This window comes from Balaenoptera acutorostrata, chromosome 18 (genome assembly GCF_949987535.1).
Source record: "Balaenoptera acutorostrata chromosome 18, mBalAcu1.1, whole genome shotgun sequence".
NCBI lineage: Eukaryota > Metazoa > Chordata > Mammalia > Artiodactyla > Balaenopteridae > Balaenoptera > Balaenoptera acutorostrata.
In genome coordinates this window covers 79829031-79850671 of record NC_080081.1, presented here as the reverse complement: position 1 = coordinate 79850671, position 21641 = coordinate 79829031, and the positions used below count along the sequence as shown (strand labels likewise).

General features: G+C 44.1%; 1 protein-coding gene across 2 annotated transcripts in view; it reads right to left on the bottom strand.

Annotated features, from left to right (window-relative positions):
* MICU2 (mitochondrial calcium uptake 2) overlaps positions 1–21641 on the bottom strand; it is an 87188-nt gene that overhangs the window by 26262 nt on the left and 39285 nt on the right. Inside the window, exons 3-6 of one of the 2 annotated variants that reach the window (XM_057532810.1) lie at positions 10477–10508; positions 10299–10374; positions 2168–2215; positions 1124–1206 (exon numbers count right to left, since the gene is read on the bottom strand). In XM_057532810.1, the coding sequence (XP_057388793.1) occupies positions 1124–1206; positions 2168–2215; positions 10299–10374; positions 10477–10508 (239 nt within the window). The remainder of the gene's footprint in view (positions 1–1123; positions 1207–2167; positions 2216–10298; positions 10375–10476; positions 10509–21641) is intronic. The other variant, XM_057532811.1, reaches the window with a different exon arrangement.

Sequence of the window (21641 nt, the reverse complement as noted above, 5' to 3'; positions counted from 1 at the left end):
AAGATATAATGCTATTCCCACACTTAATAGACTACAGGATAGTAAAAACATAACTTTTATCTGCCCTGAGAAAGTAAAACATTTGTGTGACTTGCTTTATTGCAGTGGTCTGGAACCAAACCCACAACTTCTCCAAGGTGTACCTGTACTTGATCCATATTTAAATTTCGTAAAATTTACAAAAGTAAATAAAAAGTAAATAAAAGTGAAAATTAAAAAGTAGATTCACATACTCAAGTTTTTTCAAATATACTTGAAAATCTGCCAATACCTGAAGTGAATGTCAGTTTTTAAATTTAAATTTAAAATTAATTAAAATTTGGAAACTCAAGCTTCTTAGTCACAAGTTATATTTAACAGACACATGTGGCTCTACTGGTTACTTGACCGAACAGTCCAAGTACTCGTTTTAAATATAATTTCAACAAGCCTTGTGGCCTGTCTCCCCAGTACACCGGGGACTGGGAGAAAGACACAGAGGACAGAACGGACTTATCTTCTCCGTACAGCGCTCCTCGAGATCAGGAACAGTGAGCTCTGCCTGGCACACTCCCCGCTGTTTACATGCAGTGACGTACTTTTAACAGTACCGTCGACTTCCTCGGAACGGAGTGAAATGTACTGCTGGCGTGTTACAGAGTTATGTCTCGGGAAATATCATTTAAACATATTTCACCTTTTCAATTATGAGCCTTCACAAATTCCTAGAGAATTTGAACCAATTGATACCTTTTGTGGCTTTTTCATTTTCCCTCCCTATTCTTCCTGAAGGCTTAAGGTTTTATTTTCCTTATTCTTTTTTTGGTGGGGGTGTATCAATAATTTTTAACCCACCTATAAATCGCTTTTTGTTGCATTATCATTTGCTGAAATCATAAAAATAAAACTCTAAAACACGCAGATGCTTAAGCTCATTTCTCCTTTTGAAATCTCATGCTCTGTTCTGTAACTGTTTCCTCAAGGCTGTATTATAGAAAATTTAATATTTTTGAATGTATAAATGATATCTTGACATTTCATATGTAAGCAGTAGATATAATTTTCATTTTAATGGAAATGTAAAATGATCACACAAACATCCAGGTGTTTTATAATAAACCAAAAATAACTAGAATCTACTTACCTTAAAAAATTCCTTTTTCTCAACCATCTCATCACCATCTGCATCCAACATTTTAAATGCAACATGAAACCCAGTATGGGGTTCTGCAAGTGAAAAATGCATAATTATGTAAATGTTGGTGGAATGCAAGTTACCTGAAGATCTATAGATCTTCAAACTTGAAATAAGCCACCAGAAACAACATGAGTAAGTGCCTAAAGTAGAGGAAAAACAATCTCTTCTCAGGATAACAATTTTCAAAGGCTGATATGTTTCCATGGTGTGCTGTTCTGCTATTAAGTGTTCTGCCCTTCAAAGCAAAATTCATGTGAGAACTTAACGTATTTCTTCCACTCTACTAGGGGCTTTCCTATATTCTTACAGTACGTTCTCTATTTTCACATTGATTACTACTCTTCATTTCCCTTTCCCAAGAGTAGGGTTTTGTAAAAATTATTTTGAAATAATTTCAGACTTACAGGAATACTGCAAAGCTGGTACGGTGAGTTCCCACAGGCCCTTCACGCAGCCTTCTCTCGTGGCAGCATCTTACGCAACCACAGTACCTTTACGAGAACTAAGAAATTAGCTCCTTTAGCTAAACTACAGACTTTATTTGGATTCCATGGTTCTTCTATTCTAGGGTCAAACACAAGGAAGCCTGTTGCGTTTAATTGCTATGTCTCCTTATCTCCTCAGAGCTGTGAAAGTTTCTCAGTCTTTCCTTGATTCTCATGACCCGGACAGTTTGCAGAGAGTTACTGGTCAGGAATTTTGCAGAATGTCATGTGAGGGATTTTTAATATTCCTAAGTGAAGGCTGCGTCTGACTCCTCAGTTCAATAAGCCTTCAATTAAGGAGACAAAGTTGTGGGGAGCCCGAGTGCAGGGGAGGTGGTGAGACTTCAGGGATAATCTCACCCAAGAGAATCATTCTGTAGGTACAGAAAGCAAGGCACCAATAACATTCTTCACGATAAAGATATAAATACCAAACTTCCAACACCCTGTCTGGTAAGACGAGAGAATTCCACATGATCGATCAGAAAAACTGTGGAATACTTACTAGTGAGGATTGTAAGCAAGAAAAGATACTCGGTATATGAAACCAGCCCTGAAAGAGATAAAGACATCAGAAAGTAAGTTTTAGATGGTTTAGAAGTAATCATATATATACTATATGGAACCTTCACCTAATTAAAAACACACACATTTTTACTTTAAATTACCTCTCTGGTATAGCGGAAAATTTTCATAAGAGTTAAGTACAGGGCTTCCCTGGTGGCGCAGTGGTTGAGAGTCTGCCTGCTAGTGCAGGGGACACGGGTTCGAGCCCTGGTCTGGGAGGATCCCACGTGCCGCGGAGCAGCTGGGCCCGTGAGCCACAGCTGCTGAGCTTGCGCGTCTGGAGCCTGTGCCCCGCAACGGGAGGGGCCGCGATAAGTGAAAGGCCCGCGCACCGCGATGAAGAGCGGTCCCCGCACCGCAATGAAGAGTGGCCCCCGCTTGCCGCAACTGGAGAAAGCCCTCGCACGAACCGAAGACCCAACACAGCCAAAAATAAAATAAATAAATAAATAAAGTAGCTATAAAATTAAAAAAAAAAAAAAAAAAAATAATAATCCTTTAAAAAAAAAAAAAAAGAGTTAAGTACAGTACTAATACTTCAAAAAAAAGGAGACTTTTATTAGGTCACTATTACTAGGAAGGAAGGGGAATGGTCATTGGTCAGCAAGTACAAGTGTCCACTAGAGGTTTTATCTGCATGGCATTTTGTGTAATTTCACCTCAAATTTTACTATTCATAACATCTCAAGTGAAGCAAACTTATAAATTCAGTAGAGTGACAGAGATTTGGATATACCAAAGGTCAAACCATGTTATTTAAAATGAAGGAATTAAATTTCTGTAGCAGTGACTTGATTTTAATCTATAGGTTCTCCCTGGTCTTTCTTCCCCTCAGTTTCAACTTAATTGTTGAAGAAGCCTGGTCATTTGTCCGGTAAAGTTTAAGAGTGTAGAACACTTTGCTAACTGCATCTTTTTGGTGTCATTTCACATGTTCCTCTAACGTCTATATTTTCTACAAACTGGTACTTACTTAGATCCAGAGCTGTGCTCAGATTCAAGTTTAGTTTTTGGCAAGAATTCTTTTTTTTCTGGCCATGCCGTGCAGCATGCGGGATCTTAGTTCTCCAACCAGGGATCAAACCTGTGCCCCCTGCATTGAGAGCGCAGAGTCTTAACCACTGGACCACCAGGGAAGTCCCAAGAATTCTTAATAGATGGTGCTGCATACTTTCACCAGGAGGTCAAAATGTAAATGTTTACAGAAAATGCTAAATACCACTGAGAGATACTGATAGTAAGAGTTCCAGGACTTAAAAAAAGGGGAAGTCTTCCAGAGTTTAGATGACCGAAGATGTCTCAGAGGAACTAGTTCTAAAAATGGTCTTTGTTCCTTTTTATGGCTGAGTAGCTATACTCCAATAAAAATTAATTAAAAAATGGTCTTTGAATGATGGGTGAAAACTGCAATGAAGCAGGGGTGGTATAAGTGGGAAAGCCGTATGTACAGGAGAGATGAAGCTGCATATGAACACTGAAAAGCGAGTGTTCGTCTGCACGGATGTTCCTGTGGAAGAGTCAGTGGGAAGCACAGCTACGTGGTGGCTCAGAGATGAGGAAGGAAGCCTGGCAGAGTGACGGCAGCGGACCTGCACCACCCTGCTGTGAAGGAGGACCTGTCCCTATGGGCCCCCGGTCAGATACAGCAGCGACGCACGGCCGAAAGCAGTGCAGAGCAAACAAGGCAGGGAAGGGTTTGACACCCAGGTAGTTCAGTGCTTCAGCTAACAGGCAACTTCAAGTATGTATTTAAATGCTCTTAATGACTTACAGTTTTTTACATCAGCAATTTTTCTGTCATTTTTATTTTGGAGCAGCTGTGCTTCCCTTTAATAAAAAGCCTAGAGTAAGTCTTCAGGTATTTTTTCCAAGAAATATTCAGTGTTTATATGAAGGGAGAATAAATTAAATGTGTTTTATCATATCTCATACCTGAGAGAAATGCTCTAACGTTAGTTGAAGGATCAAAGTATTTCATATCTTGGCAGCCTCAAAAAAGTGAACAGTTTTTTTTCTAATTTTCAAAGGAATACAGCAATGTGAAAAAATGGCCCAACTGCTGGACTGAACTGGGCTTGGTGCCAAAAGGAGACCTCACTTTTCTTTTCTCGAGACATAGGTACATGTCCTGTGCACAGGGGAACTTTCTGAAAAAGAAAATTCTTTGAAATACTGACTTAAATAAAATGCTTGAATAAACACAGTTGAGACAGTGTAAAAACAGCACCCTACACTCTCAAGATAGATTGTAGACAATACAGCTCTCCAACAGCATTCTAGGCACCTGTCTCTGAAAATGCTTTTTTTTTTTAAAATTAATAGCTACTCTATTTATTTATTTATTTATTTATTTTTAGCTGTGTTGGGTCTTCGTTTCGTGCGAGGGCTTTCTCCAGTTGCGGCAAGCGGGGGCCCCTCTTCATCGTGGTGCGGGGGCCACTCTTCATCGCGGTGTGCAGGCCTCTCACTATCGCGGCCCCTCCTGTTGCGGGGCACAGGCTCCAGACACGCAGGCTCAACAGTTGTGGCTCACGGGCCCAGCTGCTCCGCGGCATGTGGGATCCTCCCAGACCAGGGCTCGAACCTGTGTCCCCTGCATTAGCAGGCAGATTCTCAACCACTGCGCCACCAGGGAAGCCCTGAAAATGCTTTTAAAGGAAACTGACACTTCCGAATATTTATAGGAGAAACAGTTTAATACATATTTGTTGCACTGAATTGTAAAATAAATGCTGTTAAATGTCAATGTTTCAAAACTGCATGTCAAATAGGAAAGTATTTTAAATAATTTATATTTAAAGAAAAATTTTTTTTTGGCTGCACCGCACAGCATGCAGAACTTCCCGGACCAGGGACTGAACCCCCTGCAGTGGAAGCGTGGAATCTTAACCACTGGACCACCAGAAAAGTCCCTATATTTAAAAATTTATTAAAGAATCCTTAAGGGCCGCTAGAAGAGATGATTAAATTCTGTCAGTTACTATGCTTCTCTAGAAATATTTTAAATTTGGAACCGTTAAAAATATGATTTGCTACTAAATGCAATTTTGAGGACTCCGTTCTCCAGGGAGAAATTACTACATGTGTCGTAAGAGCACATTTATATCTTACAGTATATGTCATGATTTATATTCAGTGTATCTGTGAGGGTGGCATTATGTTGGGAACTCTGCTCAGTTTCAAAAAATACATAATTGTAACTTATAATTTACTTTTCTTTATAATAATGCATGGAGGTGGATTATTTTCTTATTTCAAGAGTATACTACCCTTTTGTTAGTTATGATATAATATACATTTTAATAGTTCTTTTAGGTGGTAAAGTAGAATATTTTAAATTGTTCCAAATGTAGCTAAATTTTACATTCTTTTTTTTCAAATGACTTCATTAATATCAACAAAGGAGTATATCTGGAAAAAAGTGTATCTTGAATCTTTCCTATAAAATATTCAGTGTTTTTTCTTTAAGCTGGAATGTACATTTCAACTCACGTATTTCAGAGAAAAACTAAAAAAATAAGTCTTGTTAAGTCCTTCCTCAACATTTTTTCTTGTCCTGTAAGTTCTCTAGAGGTGGGAGAAGAGAGGATGAATTCAATAAATATTTAGGAGGCAAAATTAGAAAGATCTGTGTTTGGCTACATATGAAGGATGGAGGGGCAAAGAGAAAGGGTTCAAAGCTCTTTCCGGGTTTCAGTGAGCCGGGTGAAAAGTACCACCACCGAGTAAGACACAAACAAAGCCTGGGTTAAGGGCAGCGGCGTCTGGGGAAGCGGCAGCACCTGGGGAGGCCGCAGTAGCTCTTCCTTGGCCTTTTCACTCTCTCCTTCTGATCCAGCACCACCATGTGGCTCTGCTGTTCTCCTGCATTTCCCTGTCAGTGGCTTAATTTCCTTGTCACCAGTAAGTTCTACCGTTAAGTCCCGATTTCCTTACCAGTGCTAATTAGTGACGGCTGTTTTTAATACACCCCCGTGTGAATGGCAGGAAGTTAGGCTGAATTCTCCTCCTGCCGCTGCCCAGCGCACATTTTTATTCGTCCTCTCGGACTCTGAAGTGAATGCTATCATGGTCTCTCCCCCTGCAGTCACTTCTTCCTTCTAGTTCCCCTTAAAGCCTCTCTTTCCCCTATTTCTCCTACTAATATCCTTATAGATTTGCCTAAAGGGGGGGAAAAATCAACTTTCTGCTGTGGACTTCCATCTTCTGTTTATTTTTCGTACAGTCCGTCACTAAGGGCCTTCTCCCCCGTCATCCAGAAATACTGACCTTTTATTCTTTAAGAAATCTGTGTGATGCCCCTGTTCATTTTGAGAATATAAGTAGTCCTCCAGTTACATAAAGAACCGGGAACGAGAACTATCGAGTGAGAGAAGTGTGTGAGTAGGCTGATGGATTTGTCTCCTTATGGTTCGACAGCGGTACGTACAGATGGAGACACAGAGCTAGATACAGAGACATATATGTGTCTGTTACTGAAAGTTAGACAGTAAATAGAAAAGAAGTTACTAACCATCTTTCTCAGTATCCTCTGTATCTCCTATGGTACGGAAGCAGCACAGCTGGTAACGACACAGATTCACAACCCTCCTTCCCGAGACCAGACCGTGACTGCGCACATGGCCCCGGCCCAGCAGAACCTCTAACTGAGCAGCTCCCGGGACAACCCCGCCCCCGCCCCCCCAGCCCCGTCTGAAGCGCTACGACTGTAACTGACACAGCTCTGGAAGCTGCACTAACTGTCTACTTCCCCTCAGGTCGAAGTGCTGCATTCAGGGCTCCACGAACCCGAGGCCCGGAAGCCTGGCCACTCCACGCTGTCAGCTCCGTGCCGAGGACACGACGGTCCGCTCGCTGCTCTGAAACCTCCACTCCCGCGTCGTACAGGAGGCCTCAAAAACACTGCCCTGCACTTGCCAGGGAGCCTCCCACCTCCTTCAGAGTTCGTTAAATCTTGCTGTTTAACCTCGGTGTCTCCTGTGAGACCAGAGTGTCCCCCTGCTTTTCCAGGCTGACGAGTGGCGTGCGCTCTGCCTCTGTCCACCGCGCCGCCCAGCGCGCGGCCCCTGCAGTCCCTGCGGAACCGCCCGCCGTCTCCTCTTCTGTGTGCGCCCTCCTCGGGCGCCTCGGCCCCCTCTGCCCGGGGAGGAGGGGTTTCTCTCATCCGACCTGTCGCCTTCTCACAGCCCTCCCACGGCAACCCGCCGCTCTCAGGACGCGGCCCGCGCTCCTGCACATGCCCTCCGCGCTGCGTGCTTACGGCTGAGGCTCTGCTCACCTCTCTGGCTTCCGTCCGGCCGCCCTCGGCGGCCACAGCCCGCTTTCCCAACGGCCTCTGTCCTCTCTGTTGACACGCCCGCAGCTGGTCTGCACTTCATCCTTCCGGAGCCAACCAACTTCCATGCCTCTGCTTCTCCCCGACGCTCTGCGACGCTCTCCGGAATCCCCTTCCTCACTGGTCGCCGTGGGCCGAGCCCTGCCGCACCGGACGGCGGCTTCTCCGCTCCGGACGCCGGCACCCTTGCAGACGGCTCAGGTGGTGTCTCCTCTCCCCACGCCACGCTCACCCCAGACCTCTGCTCTCCCAACCTGTCGTAGAAACCTGTTACTCCGAGGCTGATGCCTTCGAGCTGACCCCCTCCGACTTTCTTCCCGGTCACCTACCTAGCTCCCTCTCGTTAGCCTTCCGTCGCTGGAGGCCTGAGCGCCTGGTCCATCGTCCAGCACACAGGGCCACACTCTACTCTCAGACCTGGGGTCACCTCTGGCACGTTCACGCTGCCACCCACTCGGCTCCAGCCGGCCGATTCCACGACGGCACCCGAGGCCGAGCTCACCTGCAGCGGCTTCCGCTCCGAACCGGAGCGCGGACCCGGCTCTGAGCGCACGGTGGGCCCGGCTCCTGGGTTCCCAGCTCGCCTGCCCCCACCCTCACTGGCCGCTCCCTCCTGACGTCCCACTTTCTTTCCATCGCTCTTCCCATCTTCTCGCCAAGGCTTGTTACTTAAAGCCTCTCGTGTTTTTTGTTTTTTGTTTTTTTATAGCTACTTTATTTTTATTTATTTATTTATTTTTGGCTGTGTTGGGTCTTCAGTTCGTGCGAGGGCTTTCTCCGGTTACGGCAAGTGGGGGCCACTCTTCATCGCGGTGCGGGGACCGCTCTTCATCGCGGTGCGCGGGCCTCTCACTATCGCGGCCCCTCCCGTTGCGGGGCACAGGCTCCAGACGCGCAGGCTCAGCAGCTGTGGCTCACGGGCCCAGCCGCTCCGCGGCATGTGGGATCCTCCCAGACCAGGGCTCGAACCCGTGTCCCCTGCACTAGCAGGCAGACTCCCAACCACTGCGCCACCAGGGAAGCCCGCCTCTCGTGTTTTTAAGTAAAACTGCTGCCCTCGACACCGTTAACCCCCTAGCACACGACTTTTCTTCCCTGCGTTTGCCTAGTAACACCCTAACCTCACGCCTCTGTGCGCTTCCCGGCCTGCCCGCGGCCCGGGGAGAAGCAGCTGCTGGCCGTTCCCTCGCCACCCACATTCTCTTCTGAGCTCTGGCCTTCCCAGAAATCTTCCTGCGTTTCTCTGTCAGCTCTCTTCACTGGTCACAGACGCCACTTCACACCTTCTCCTTCCTCCACACCCTCCACTTTACAAAGGAATCAGAGCCACCCCCCAAACCCGCCTCAACTTCTCAGCCCTCCTCTGCAAACATGTGCGGTGAACCCCCACACGTCACCCCTCCCCACGGTACCACGCAAAGCTCCCCGCTGAGGGGCGCGCCCCCCGCCCCCTCACACCCACACGCGCGCTCAAACCCCTCGTGCAACACAGACCGACAGAACCGGCCTCCAGCTCACACCCGCCCCGCTCTGCACCGCGCCTGCCCGTGCTGACGCGCGGGAGCACCTCCTCACCGCCAGTCCTGTAGCCACGTTCGGACCCCCCATCCTTCTCGGGCCCTGCACACTGATGCTCCCTCCCTCCAGGCTCCCGCGACTCCCTCGCCTCCTCTGATGCCTCTGCCTCCCCTCCTCCACGGGCACCTCCTCCTCCTCTGCTCCCGTGAATGCTGGGGCCCTCTGCGTTATCTCTGAGGCTTTGTCTTCTTACTTTAGAATAATCACTTTACTTATTTGGCTGCACCCCTCGGCATGCAGAACTTCCCTGATCAGGGATCAAACCCGCGCCTGCTGCAGTGGAAGCACAGAGTCTTAACCACCGGACCTCAAGGGAAGTCCTTTCTCTTCTTCTTCTTCTTCTTTTTTTTAATATTTATTTATTTGGCTGCGTCGGGTCTTAGTTGCGGCACTTGGGATCTTTTGTTGCGGTGCGTGGGCTTAGCTGCCCTGCAGCATGTGGAATCTCAGTTCCACAACCAGGCATCGAACCCAAGTCCCTTGCATTGGAAGGAGGATTCTTAACCACTGGACCACCAGGGAAGTCCCAAGTCCTTTCTCTTCTCTTTTTTTTCCTTTTATAAATAAATTTATTTATGGCTGCATTGGGTCTTCGTTGCTACGCGTGGGCTTTCTCTAGTTGTGGCGAGGGGGGGCTACTCTTTGTTGCGGTGTGCGGGCTTCTCACTGTGGTGGCTTCTTTTGTTGCAGAGCACGGCCTCTAGGTGCACGGGCTTCAGTAGTTGCGGCACACGGGCTCAGTAGTTGTGGCACACAGGCTTAGTTGCTCCGCAGCAATGTGGGATCTTAGTTCCCGGACCAGGGATCGAACCCACGCCCCCTGCACTGGCAGGCGGATTCCCAACCATTGCACCACCAAGGAAGCCCATCTCTCCTTATTCTAGACACTCTGCCTCACCCCTCTCGCCAAGCTTACTGAAATCAATGTTTAAATAATTTTTCTGTGATTGCTCAAAGAGTTTAAGAAAAAGTTGCTTCAAATGTAATGAGTATTTTATTATGATTTAAAAACATCTATTAAATAACACACTGTTATAACATTCTCTCTGTAGATTCTCTAATGTATGTTCTTCAATATGCAGCTGCAAACCTCATAACTTAATTCCTTAATAATACTTTGGTTAAATAAAACACAAGTAAAACAAATAAAAATTACCTTTATCGCCAAGGTCTCTAAAAAAAGTTGATCCACAACCAGCTCTTTTGATTCCTGCCAGTATGTCTTCAATATCCTTTGAATACACATATTAAAATCTTTCAATTTAACTTATAATAGTTGATTTTCTATCTTAAAAAAAAGAAAAAGAAAAAAGACCTTCACCTCCATTGCTTACCTTATTTGTCAGCCTCTTGACTGAAGTTTTACCTATAGCAAAGAAGAAATATTATTTAGTACCCACATACCTTGGTAAAATTCAACTTCCATTAAGAAGAAAATCACTTAAAAGACAAAACAAATAACTAAATATTTATAAAAAATAGAAGTCTGGCAATTTTAGCTAATATCTTTAAACAAAAGTTATGAGCCAGAGAATTCTAAGTGTAAACACAAACACTGTAGTTCTTTGTAAGACCTATTTTCACTTTCACTCACTCCCTTTCAGAAATATGGAACCTTCTAACCATCTCTGACTCATCATAGCTGTCTAAGAGAAATAAATTTGTGCCAAACATTCTTTCTTTCTTTACATTATTAAAATCTGTCTCCTTTTGCTTTCATTGACTAAAAAAATACACATTCATGTTTCAGAAAGCTACCCTTTTAACCCTGAGAAGTTCTTAAGGTCACAGCTCTGCAGTCAGATCTAAAAGGCTGGTCAGGGGCTTCCCTGGTGGCGCAGTGGTTAAGAATCCGCCTGCCAATGCAGGGGACACGGGTTCGAGCCCTGGTACGGGAAGATCCCACATTCCGCGGAGCAACTAAGCCCGCGAGCCACAATTACTGAGCCTGCGCGCCACAACTACTGAGCTCGTGTGCCACAACTACTGAAGCCCGGGCGCCTAAACCCCATGCTCCCCAACAAGAGAAGCCCGCGCACCGCAACGAAAAGTAGCCCCCGCTTGCCGCACTAGAGAAAGCCCTTGCGCAGCAACGAAGACCCAATGCAGCCAAAAATAAATAAAATAAACAAATAAATAAAATAAATAAAAGTAAAGGCTGGCCAAGATGGCTGTTCATTCTAAAGTGATGTTACTTTTAACAATTTCCTACTGGATAACAGATTAAAATTCCTTCAGGCTTTCCGCCATCTTCTTTAGGCTGCCCCCATTTCCCTCTTATCCACTGTAATTCTAAAGCAATCACCTTGCTTCTTTTGTTGAGACTTTTTCTGAAGACAGCCTCAAGCCATTTACACATCTAGAACACTGAGAAATATTTTGTAAATTTTATTTCTTATGTAAGCCATATGCATCACAAACTTCCCTTCTTGCTCTCAAAATTATCCATAAAGTTCGTTCAGTGCAATTACATGGTGTGTGAACATTCAGGTGACAGGTTGAAAAAAAAGAATATTTTTAGGTGTGGCCTTTTGCAGTTTGGGATGCTTAAATTTGGATTATAAATCTACTGGGGACAAATTCTATTATTTACTGTTAATAAATTATCAAGATTTTATTTTTGCTTTAATAATTAAAACATTAATTGTGAACATGACTATATAATTTTTAGAAACATCTATGACCATGTTTGTAAGCTTAGGAGTTACTATTTTGGAAAAATTGTTTGTCACTGATAAACTATTAAGTGTTACCCAATGACAAATAACTCGATTCTAATGTTAGGTGCTATTATAACATGAGATCATCAAATAGATAGAAGTAACCCGGTTATTTCATGTTGACTACAAGTTCTGCCTGGCACCTGTATATGTATTTGATTATCAAAAATGGAGAAACCATGTACTTAATGAACTTGTCTTGCAAAAAATTTTTTTCAAAATGGAATCAATAATTAGAAAATGATAAAGAAATTATCTTTGCTGATAAAAAGTCTGGGGTACCTCTGTTACAGAAAATTCATTCTTAGGTTTAAAAAAGAAAGACAAGGCAGAGCTCCTAGGAGAACACCTCGTCTTTCTTACTTCCTTTCTCTCAGTAAGAGAGGGGATTGTGGTGTTTCCAACCCAGAACGCTCTGCTGGGGTTTCCTAGTGCCTCTCACCCAGGCTGCCTGGTATTAGACCGCTCGTTTATGGGCTCCCCAAGGAGAGAGACCAAGTATCAGATTTAAGAGGGGTGCGGTCTGGTCGGCTACACGAGGGGCATGACCTGTGTCCATCCCACAACAGTAACAACAAAAAGACACATTGAATATACTTAAATATATGTATTCAGTTTTTGCCAGTCCTCTTCCCCCCACTTTTTAAAAAACAGAGGTAGAGTTGATGTACAATATTAGTCTCAGATACAAAACATAGTGATTAATAATTTTGATAGGTTATACTCCATTTATAGTTATTATAAGATATTGGCTATATTCCCTGTGCTGTAGCAGGGGTCCCCAAACCCCGGGCTGCAGACCGGTATCGGCCCGCGGCCTGTTAGGAACCGGGCCACAGGGCAGGACGTGAGCTGCGGCTGAGGGAGAGAAGCTTCATCTGCCGTCCCCCATCGCTCGCATCACCGCCTGAACCATTCCCCCGCCTCCCCCCTTCCCGGTCCGTGGAAAAACTGTCTTCCTCGAAACCGGTTCCTGGTGCCAAAAGGGCTGGGGACCACTGCTGTAGAGTATATCCTTGTAGCTTATTTTACATAGAGTAGTTTTTATCTCTTAATCCCCTATCCCTATATTGCCCCTCCCCTTCTTCTCTTTCCCCACTGGTAACCACTAGTTTTTTCTCTGTATCTGTGAGTCTGTCCCTTTTTTGTTATATTCATTTGTTGTATTGTTTAGATTCCACATGTACGTGATAACATAGTGTTTGTCTTTCTCTGTCTGACTTACTTCACTTAGCATAATGCCCTCTGGGTCCATCTATATTGCTGCAAATGGCAAAAATTCATTCCCTTTTATGGCTGAGTACTATTCCACTGTATGTATACACCACATCTTCTTTATCCATTCATCTATTGATGGACACCTGGGTTGCTTCCGTATCTTGGCAACTGTAAATAGTGCTGCTATGAACATCTGGATGCATGTATCTTTTCAAATGTTTTCTTTGGATACATACCCAGGAGTGGAATTGCTGGATCATATGGTAGTTCTATTTTTATTTTTTTGAGGAACCTCTATACTGTCTTCCACAGTGTCTGCATCAATTTACATTGCCACCAACAGTGTAGGAGGGTTCCCTTTTCTCCATATCCTCGCCAACATCTGTTATTTGTGTTCTTTTTGAGGATGGCCACTCTGATTGGTGTGAGGTGATACCTCATTGTAGTTTTGGTTTGCCTTTCTCTGGTGATTAGCAATGTTAAGCATCTTTTCATGTGCCTGTTGGCCATCTGTATGTCTTCTCTGGAAAAATGTCTATTCAGGTCTCCTGCCCATTTTTAAATTGTGTCTTTTGTTTTCTTGAGATTAAGTTGAATTAGCTGTTTATATATTTTGGATATTAACCCCTAATCAGCCATATTATTTGTAAATATTTTCACACACATAAGAAATGCATTCTTATTGTTTTCATAGCTATTTCATATACATTCATGCTGTCATATAAAAATAACAGAATGGGAAAAACTTAACAGCAAAAAAGGTAGATCTAGAGTTGAGGCTGCCTTGCTTCATTGTGCCAGTATGAAAGGATGGAAAATACATTGTAGCTTTTCTTGGTAGGGGAAGGGATAAATCTTCAACACTATGGTGGAATTTTGGCTCAAGAAGTAGAGTGTTTTAAAAGGTCTCCACCTACTCTGGAGATTCCACCACTTGGTTTTCACTGTTTACAAAGGATTTCTGAAGTTAAAAACCAGGAACAAGCACATCTTGTTACAGGCAAACAGCCATTTTAATACTTAAAGTAAGTAAAACTGCAACAATACATATTAAGTGTTGTTACAGGTCAAACAAATTTTTGCCTGTAGCCAAAATAAAGTTATTTGATAACCATAACTATAAAAACATTGCTAATAGTATCTAATTCAACTTCATTTTGCTAGAGATAAGTGTACTTTTGACACATAAAAATCAGACAATAGAGACATTTACATCATTTCACATCTTGCATAAATATATGGAACAACTTAGCATCAATATTAGAATTGGTATAAGAGCTGATTATACACTTGCTTGAATTCAGTCTCAGCTATGATGGAAATCAAGGCAGAAAATAGCACATTAGCAAAGCAACTAAGCTCCCGAATATCACTAATAAAAGTGATAACTGGAGGAAAAAAAGGAAGGCAAATTCAGTGGTGCTATTTTCTTTCAACAAAGCGTATGGCTTTTTTATTTTGCTGGAATATTTAAATAGTGAGAGCCAGAGATGACCTCTGGTTGGCATTTCTTCTAGAGGAAGACAAATGTGATGCCCTAAAATGCCTAAAACTGGCCTCCTTGCCAACTTTGCTAAGTCGCTTCTTGAAATACATTTACATCATTTTTGAATGGAAAAACGAGAAATGTGACTTTCTTTTTTGCAAACTTAAGCACTGTGAAATAATTAATAAGAACATTATACATAACAAATTATTTAATTACTTAATTAATTTAATCAGCTTGAAAACTGATATAAAGGGGGAAATAGAAAGCTAAGAAACTAAACAATGGGGAACGGGGAAGGTGAGGAAAAGCTTCTCCAAATGAGAGCTGCTTAAGTTAAGACCTGACAGATTAGCAGGAATCAGCCCAGAAAAGTGGGGCTGAAAGCGTTCCGGGTCTAGCAGGTGAATCGGGCCTGAGATGGAAGGGCTGGAACCCTCTGCCAACACAGCAGGCCGTGCGGTGCCCCTGCCACAAGGAGGAGGAAGAGCGCAATGGTTGTGGCGGGGGTATTACTATCTCACGACCTCTACTTTCTCTTCGAGCGGCGATCAGGTCCTTTGCTGGAGTGTGTAGGATAAAGTGTAAGGCCACGACACAGCAGAGATGCTGGTGTACAGAAATACAACTGATTTTCATACAGAGGTGCTGTGTCCTATGACCTTGACAACTCCCTTACTAGTTTAGTAGTCTTATTATTTGTGGATGCTTTGGGATTTTCTACATAATCATGTCTCTGAACGAAGACGACTTCCCTTTCTCTTTTAAATCTGTAGGTCTCATTTCTTTTTCTTGCCTTTTTGCACTGGCCACTACTTCCGGTAGCATGGTGAATACAAGCCGTGAGAGTGGACAGCCTTGCCTACTCCCTGATCTCAGAGGCAAAGCATCTAATCTTTTACTATTAAGAACAATACTAGTGGGGCTTCCCTGGTGGCGCAGTGGTTGGGAATCTGCCTGCTAGTGCAGGGGACGCGGGTTCGAGCCCTGGTCTGGGAGGATCCCGCGTGCCGCGGAGCGGCTGGGCCCGTGAGCCACAATTGCTGAGCCTGCGTGTCTGGAGCCTGTGCCCCGCAACGGGAGGGGCCGCGATGGAGAGGGGCCCGCGCACCGCGATGGAGAGCGGTCCCCGCACCGCGATGGGGAGTGGCCCCCGCTTGCCGCGGCTGGAGGAGGCCCTCGCACGAACCGAGGACCCAACACAGCCAAAAAAAAAAAAAAAAAAAAAAAAAAAAAAAAGAACAATACTAGCAACTGGCTGTAGGTCCACGTGGCCTTTTAGGACCTAGCCTTCAAAGTGCCACACTGCCGGGCTTCCCTGGTGGCGCAGTGGTTGAGAGTCTGCCTGCTAATACAGGGGACACGGGTTCGAGCCCTGGTCTGGGAAGATCCCACATGCCGCGGAGCAACTGGGCCCGTGAGCCACAATTACTGAGCCTGCGCGTCTGGAGCCTGTGCTCCGCAACAAGAGAGGCCACGATAGTGAGAGGCCCGCGCACCGCAATGAAGAGTGGTCCCCGCTTGCCGCAACTAGAGGAAGCCCTTGCACAGAAACGAAGACCCAACACAGCCAAATAAATAAATAAAAATAAATAAATAAATAATAATTAAAAAAAAAAAAAAAAAAGTGCCACACTGTCACATCCATGCATCTCTAGGAGTGGAGGTCGCAAAGGTCACGGAGAGGGGATACAGGTCCCACCTCTTGATGGGGGCTGACAAAGTTCTGGAAGAGCATATGGGACCAGAAATACCATTGCAGCCATTTTTGGAAATACAACCTGCTGTAGCATCTTAACAGATTTATCCCCTCACAGGGAATATTCTCCCTTTTGTTTTTTGCTTAAGGAAATGTATCCATTTTTCTCACACCCTTGTGAAGTCATGATTCCTCCAGCCCTCCCTGACCTCTCCGATGAAGCTACCACATTAGATAGTCTATTACCCCAACTCTACACTAGATTGTGAATTCTATTAATATCTGTTTTATTTACCACTATATCCCCAAGGCCTAACACAGGGCCTCTTACATGAGGTGTATCCAATAAGATTTTTAGTAAAGGTGTGGATTATAACTCATCATTTCATTATATAATAACTGTTGATATATTTACTTATTGATCTATTTAATAACTATTTGTGCCAGGCACTGTGCTAGTCAGGGAACACGGTCGAACACGAGACCGTGATGGTGCTGTTCATCAGCAGAGGGACGGCGGGTGGGGTGGGCTTGGGAGAGTGTGTGGGGAGGAGCAGAGCATCTGCAGCATGTTTACCTTTGCTGACTTGAGACGCCTCTGGCACTTCCTAGAGGAGAAGCTGGTCAGGTGAGAGGTCTGGTTTGGAGACACACACATGAAAGTCAGTGTTCAGGGAACAGCTAAGTCGCTGATGGGGGCAAGGTCCTCGAGGAAGAAGGCAAGGAGGAGAGAAGACGACTTGAAGACAGAAGCTTAAGAAGAACTCCTAAGGGGGGGCATCAGTTTTGTCCCCACGACTAGACCAGGGACTCTCTGAGGGTGCATGTCACATTTATTGTTTACATCCTCCAGGATTTTCATTTTGGTGTGAAGTTAAACACCAGACTGATCTGATCTGGGCTGCTCCGTGTGTCAGGTTCCCCATGTCCCCAAACACCATGGAAACCAGCTGTCCTTACGAGGGATTAAAGTTGCTCCTCGTGCCACAGCCTCCACTTATCAAGATGCCACAGGACGAAGCTGGGACCAGAGCTCAGCGCTTCAGTGTGGACCGCGGGCCTGGCACTGGGGAACAAACCTTTCAGGCTGATGCTTCTTGACGCCACAGCCCAAACCGTACAAACTGCTGATAAATGACCTTTGAAATACATACAGTGAACAGTTCTTCCAGTTTCTTATGACAACAATCACAAAAATAAGCCAGAAGTCATATGTATATGAAGGTTAGAAAACAGAATCCAAGTTTTAATTTTTTTCTCAGGACGTTGAATGAAAAGTTGAATCATTTTAGAATTAAATGTCTTAATTTATCTTGTTTTATTTTTTATTTGTTGTATACAAGCCCCGTAAAGTAGGCTTACATTGGATGTAATTCCAAAGAATCTCATATTTAGAATGATTTTATAGAGGCTATCAGAAGAGTAATAATGTGCTTTGGGCTTGGATTATGAAAAGAACCATGTTTTAATCATTTCATTTCATTATCTTATTTCATTTCTAACTCATCCCTTCTTTTTAATGATTCCTTTTTATATCATTCAGAGAACAACAATAAGTAAGCTGATTAAAAGCATGAGAATGACTAAAGAATATAAGGATAGAGGGAAACTGACCCTCCTGAATATCCTTCCAAGGAGGAGAAATCTGTCTTTAAGAAATAAAAGCATGGCCCGTGGGCTTTAAACCTGTTCTTCTCACACAGGAAAATGCATCCTTCCCAGTCAGGGTGCGGGGTCACGAGCTAGGGGACAGACAAAGTATTTGCCACGCTGCAGTCTGACGACTATGGATATGCTCACCACGCCCCATCTTAGGTACGTGTGTGCATGTGTGTGTTTACAAGAAGGCCGGGAGAGCAGAAAGTATTTACGTGTGGAGATGGGTCAGCACTCAGATGCTGCCAGGGCAGAGTGTGCTCACGGCCCACTCTTACCCACGTACTGATTTTCTGTTTCACTGCAGGGATGGGAAGGAGACTGCTTAGTGAGTCCTTGGAAGCCTAAGCAGCTAATTTTGTTGGCAAATGAATTTATCAGCAACCTGTGCTTTTAAAACTTCTGAGCTGGCTCCTACAAATCAGTTCATTTTTCTGTTAGAATTGACCTAGATGAATATGTTTCGGTTTAGACCCACAATGAGTTCTCTGATATTGGAAGTGCATATAATGCATTTATTTTTTGTAAAGTATAATAACTTTATTTTATTTATTTATTTATTTTTACTGTATTCATTTTTTTTCACACACACACACTGTATTTTATTTTTACAAGAGATAAACTGACACCAAGCATTGTAAATGGATGACCACAACAAAAGCAACAATGATTGCAATTACCAAGCACGAAACACACTCATACTATGTCATAATATTGACATTCAGTCCAGTAATCCTCCACTGTAACAGCTCCTCTACTTTGCAGTGAAAATTGATTTGTGTATTTTTTGCCTCTGAGTCCTTGTGGGATTTTTTTTTTTAATTCAAACAGAAAGTCACAAAAATTATAATCGTCCTCATCAGTTCATTCAGTCCCATGTAATTAATTTTTTTCATCTTGATCTTTTGTTAGCACTTTTATGAATTCATCAGTTTTCCATTAGAGTTCTGAAAATGCTTATTCATTCAGTTCAGCAGTATAGTCAGTTACCAGAAACCTGTACTTGTCAGGTTTTCCATGAAAATAATTTTAAAATTAATATTTCCAACTTGGAACAAGGATTGGTATTTTTACACGTTTTTATAGCTTTATTGCGATATACTTCATATATCACAAAATCCGTCCATTGAAACTGTATAGTTCAATGGTTTTTAGTATATTCAGAGTGGTACAACCATCACCACCATCTACTTTCAGAACATTTTCATCACCCGCCAAAAGAACGGAAAACCCATTAGCAGTCACTCCTCTTCCCCTACTTGGTGGGCAACCACGAATCTACTTTCTGTCTCTACAGATCTGCCTATGATGGACACTTCATATAAACGGAATCACACTACCTTTTAGCTGCTCCCACTTACTCTCCCCAACTTGTAAACGCTGGGTCATCCCAGAGCTCATTCCTTCCCCCTGCCTTTCCCATCTAAACTCGCTTTTGCAACCTCATGAAGTCTCAGCTCTCATGAATCCACTGAAGAGTCCAGCCTGAAGGAAAGGAGTCCATAGCAATAATCCGGGGAGAAGTGCTGAGGGTCTACCCTGAGCAAAAGACACAGAAGACACAGAGAAGGACAGAGAAGAGAAGTGGAGGAGGGAGAACAAGCTGCTCTTGGTGACGGAGCAGATACAAAACATGAGGCAGCTGGACATGTCCACGAAAACTCCCCACAGCCTGATGAGCTGGCAGAGCGCCACCGCAGGGAAAGAGAACACCGGAAAGGGTGTGATGGGGAGGAAGCGGGCTTCAGTTTCGGATGCGCTGAGTTCCAGATGCCTGTGGGGATAACGCACGACTGTAAGTGCCTGATGCACAGCGAGACCAGAGCTTCTAGGGGCCAGGGGAGAGCTTGAGACAGCGCGAAAACGACCCTAAAGTGACAACCACGAAGCCGGTGAAGCCGTGAGCAGCAATGAACCCCTGGGGGACTGTGTCTAACAGGAGCGGCGCTGAAGGGAGGGAGCATTTAGGCGCTGGTAGGAAGAGGAAGCATGAAGGAAACAGACGGCAGGAACACATCGGTGAGAACAAAACCACAGGTGCCCAGGGAGAGACGTCCACAGCAGCAAGTGCTGCTAGAGGGTCAGTCAAGAGTCAGGCAAACAGCAGCCGCCCGCCTTGGCCATCTGGGGGCCACCGCTGACGTTCAAGAGAGAACAGTCAGCAGAGAGGGGAGGCAGGAAGCCAGACTGCGGTGCACCTGAGAGCAGCACGTGGGCCGCGAGCGCAGGGGCCGCCCGCCGGAAAGCGATCAGCTGGGGGGGCTGACAGTGCTGAGGTCATCAAGGCAGTGAAGACACCAGAGGATGTGTAAGCTTCAGAGACTGAGACGGCAGAGGCAGAGAGAACGATGGAAGGAGATGCAGAGCAGGTGGTGGAGGAACGAGTCTTAGCGGGGCAGGGAGCCCCACTTGGCAGAAGTCTAGGCAGCGATGTGGAAATGCCTTGGGGAATCTGGGCCAAGGTGAAGAACGTGAATTTAGTGGCTCCCATCTGCATAATCATGGGATTTTCTCCAACAGTTTACAGCAGCCTAGGTTCAACAAGGACAAAGGGGAAAGATACTGGAAAGCAATTATTAAAGAGTGACAAAATGACAAACCATGTGGCTACAGGGAAGGAAGACGGTCCAGAAGGAGCTGAGAACTTGGGAAAAATGGGATAACTGAGAGCAGAAGCTTTTATGAGGTCAAGAATAGGTATGCCGGGTATGAGAAAGTGGGTAAAGTGGAAAGATAATTAAGTTGTTGCCAGAGAGTGGGATTCTGTCATTGGGGATTTCAAAACTGGAGCAATTCTAGGTAATGGACATGGGAGGTGAATGATAAGAACGAAGGTCACTAAAATTGAGAACTAAGGACTGTAAGGCTACCGACATTCAGTAGAAAACAGCATCAAAGCTTGGAATTCAATAAAAAGAACTTAAATAAGGGAAGATGGTGTTTTAGCTAGATAACCTAATTCTGAAAGGAGCACGTTTTTATGGTTTTCTGAGTGTGCAATAAGGGATTAGGATGACACTGATCTCCCCCAAACCTAACAAATCATGAAGGAGAACAAGCAGCCAGCATCCACCTGAAAGAGGCGTGGGGAGACGGTTCAAATAAGCCCCATCAATTACTATTAATAAAGTATATTATTTGTAAAAAGTCCAGTAAGATAAATACCAGGTAAAAATGAGTTTAGGAGCTAATACATTTCAGACTGCTTTGTTTCTTTCTGTTTACACATGAGGATCACGGGTCATTGGGTTGGCTCTGTTCTTCCTTGTTTTGCTGTTCATCATGATCCGTAGGAATGCAACCAAGATTCTTCTTCTTCTTATCCATGATGAAAAATGAAGATGAAGGACATCATATGCATAAAGGATGTATTATTCAGCCTTCAAAATTACTCAATTCTTGATTTAGCTAAATGCCTTCTGATAGAGTTTAATTGCATTCCAATGAATAATAAAGTGGAAACATTATAAGAACCTAAATTGGTTGAATCAAGGTTTGCATAAAAACAACAACAATGAAAGAAAGAAAAAGCCATGTAAACTTTGAACTTCATTAGAAGAACCTGGGCCTACGGCTAAAACAAAGTAGAGCGAAGTAAAACTTAGATTCAATTGAAAGAACATAAAATGGGAGAAAATTCTTTTTTTTTTTTTTTTTTTTGGCTGTGCTGCACGGCTTGTGGGATCTCAGTTCCCCAATGAGGGACTGAATCTGGGCCAC